The following is a 2,886-nucleotide window of genomic DNA, read 5'->3' as shown; positions in this document are numbered from 1 at the left end:
ACCTTAGTTGGCAAAGTAATGTCGCTGCTTTTGAATATGCTATCTAGGTTGGTCATAAGTTTTCTTCCAAGGAGTAAACGTCTTTTAATTTCATGGCTGCAGTCACCATCTGCAGTGATTTTGGAGCCCCCAAAAATAAAGTCTGACACTGTTTCCACTGTTTCCCCATCTATTTCCCATGAAGTGATGGGACCGGATGCCATGATCTTTGTTTTCTGAATGTTGAGCTTTAAGCCAACTTTTTCACTCTCCTCTTTCACTTTCATCAAGAGGCTTTTTAGCTCCTCTTCAAGTACACCTGAATTTAACACCAAACCCCACTGATTTAAGAGCAAAGTTCTGCACAGGATCCCTCCCCCTCGCCTGGCCCCAGTTCAAAAGTCAGTTGCAAGTTCTAGATTGCCACAAACCACCAACCGACTATAACCATAGATTGCCAGGACCTGTCCTTTGTTGAGGTTAAGTGATTTCCTAGAATGACTTACAGAACTCAGGGAAACATTAAGTGTACTGGTTTATTATATAGAATATAAATGAAGAGGTACATGGGATGAGTCCTGAGCAAAGGAGCTTTTGTGTCTGCAAAGTTTGGTGTTCACTACCTTCTTGCCACATAGATTTATTCACCCTCCTGGAGCTTTCCAAATCCCACTGTTTAAGGTTTTTATATAGGTCCACTGCCTAGGCATGATTGATTAAGTAAAAACTGACCATTGGTGCCTTAATTTCTAGCTACTCCCCCTCCCCAGAGGTTGGATGTGGGGCTGCAAGTTCCAACCTTCTAATCATATGGTTCGGTCCTCTGACACCCAGACTCCATCCTGAAGCTATCTAAGGACTCTAGGTTGAGTTATTTCATTGTCATAAACTCAGGTATGGTTGAAATGGACTTGTTATGAATAACAAAAGTTGTTCTTCTCACTGATATCACTCAGAAAACTCCAAGCGTCCTAGAAGCTCAGTGCCAAGACTCAGGATAAGAAAAATGTATCTATTTCTTATTACATCACAGGGGATTATAAGAAAAATGGCAAAGATAACTATGGATAAATATGCTAGACTTATATATCAGCCTAAAATCTTGATTTGTTGTTCAGTTGCTCAGTTGTGTCCTACTTTTTGCATCCCCATGGACTGCAGCATGCCAGGCTTCCCTGTCCTTCACTGTCACCAGAATTTGCTCAAACTCATGTCCATTGAGTCACTTTGTAATTATCTAACTGCTATGAGGTCAATAATATCTACATCACCGAGTCACTACAAATATTAGGGGGAAAAGGCAAAGGACTTCACATAAATTAGGCACCCTTAGTGGCAGACATTCTATAAAATATTAACAAAATAATATAAACAACGTGTAGCTACATAAACAATTTACAATATCATAGCCAGCGTACATATCATACATATAAGACTATATAAACAACCAAACAATACAATTATGAACAAAATATGAAAACAGAAAATGCTTTATCTTGGCCTGAAAACAGTATGAGTACATCCAACTCAATTTGTCACCTAATTTGAACTCAAGAAATTTTGTACAGAGATGACATCCCCAATATTCTGCCCCTCCAAATCATTTATTTCTTTTTCTCTCATTAAAAAAAAATAATTTTGATCCCTTTAAACCAGCTTCCTCCTCACAAGTGATGAGTTTCTAAATATCACCTCGTGTCCCTCCAGAACCACAATTCTCCAATACAATGTGCCTAAGTGCCTTCTTCACAGTCTTGTTCCTTAGCGTGTAAATCAGGGGGTTCAGCATTGGGGTGACCACAGTGTAGAAGAGGGCTACAAGCTTACCTTCCTCATGAGAGTTTCTCCTGGCAGGCTGGAGATACATGAAAAGGATGCTCCCGTAAAACAGAGCCACTACTGCCACATGGGACGAGCAGGTATTGAATGCCTTTCTCCACCCTTCTGCTGACCTGATCTTCAACACAGCCCAGGCTATACGGCTGTAGGAGACCAGAATGAGACCCAGAGGCAAGACAACAAAGATAAAGCTGGCCACGTACATCTCTACTTCATTGAAGCTGGTATCCACACAAGCCAGTTGCATAATGAGGGGCATCTCACAGAAAAAGTGGTCAATGCGATTGTTCCCACAGAGAGGCAGGAGCATGGTGAGTGTGGAACCTACCATACTGGTGGTCAGACCCCCAAGCCACGAGGCAAAAGCCAGGCTGCAGCAAAGCTTTGGATGCATGATGACAGTGTAGTGGAGTGGCCTGCAGATGGCAGCATAGCGATCGTAGGACATGACTGCCAGGAGGACACATTCAGTTGCCCCCAACCAGTGGGAGATATAGAACTGGATCACACACCCTCCATAGCTTATGGCTTTTTGTGGTCCCCAGAGATTGACCAGGAGTTGAGGGACGATGCTTGTGGTGAAGCTAATGTCCAGGAAGGAAAGGTTGACCAGAAAGAAGTACATAGGAGTGTGGAGATTCACATCCATGCAGGAGACCAGAATGATGAGGCCAGTACCCAAGAGAGACACCACGTAAATCCCCAAGACAAAGATGAAAAGGATGGGTTCTAGAGAGGGCCGTTCGGAGAAGCCCAGCAGTATAAAAACTTCTGGAAAACTTACATTGGCTATTTCCATCATACATACAGCTAGAAGTAGGGCAAACAAGTCACCCGCAGATGAGTAGGGGGCACAGGGTATGAGGCATATAGTGACTATATTAGTTAGCAAACTTTAAACATAAATTTATATCCTTTATTCCTGAAAGCATCTGATCAACTGCTCCATGGGTAATGGTCCATCAACTTCTTGAAGGTCAGTTTGGAGTGTGTGCCAAGTGACATGGAAATATGCATAGCCTGGGAAAAAATGGATGCATGCAAAATTCTTGGCACTGAGTTTTTACT

At 42.4% G+C, this 2,886-nt stretch overlaps 1 protein-coding gene across 1 annotated transcript; it reads right to left on the bottom strand.

The window, feature by feature from the left end:
• Positions 1–1,660: 1,660 nt before the first annotated feature.
• LOC120864522 (olfactory receptor 2C3-like) lies at positions 1,661–2,620 on the bottom strand. The gene has a single exon (XM_040241590.1). It carries the CDS (start codon positions 2,618–2,620, stop codon positions 1,661–1,663), a length of 960 nt encoding a protein of 319 aa, XP_040097524.1.
• Between the last annotated feature and the right edge of the window lie 266 nt (positions 2,621–2,886).

The sequence above is a fragment of the Oryx dammah genome, unplaced genomic scaffold, assembly GCF_014754425.2.
Source record: "Oryx dammah isolate SB20612 unplaced genomic scaffold, SCBI_Odam_1.1 HiC_scaffold_5, whole genome shotgun sequence".
Lineage (NCBI taxonomy): Eukaryota > Metazoa > Chordata > Mammalia > Artiodactyla > Bovidae > Oryx > Oryx dammah.
Note: the sequence above shows the minus strand (reverse complement) of the source record. Positions and strands in the feature narration are given on the sequence as shown.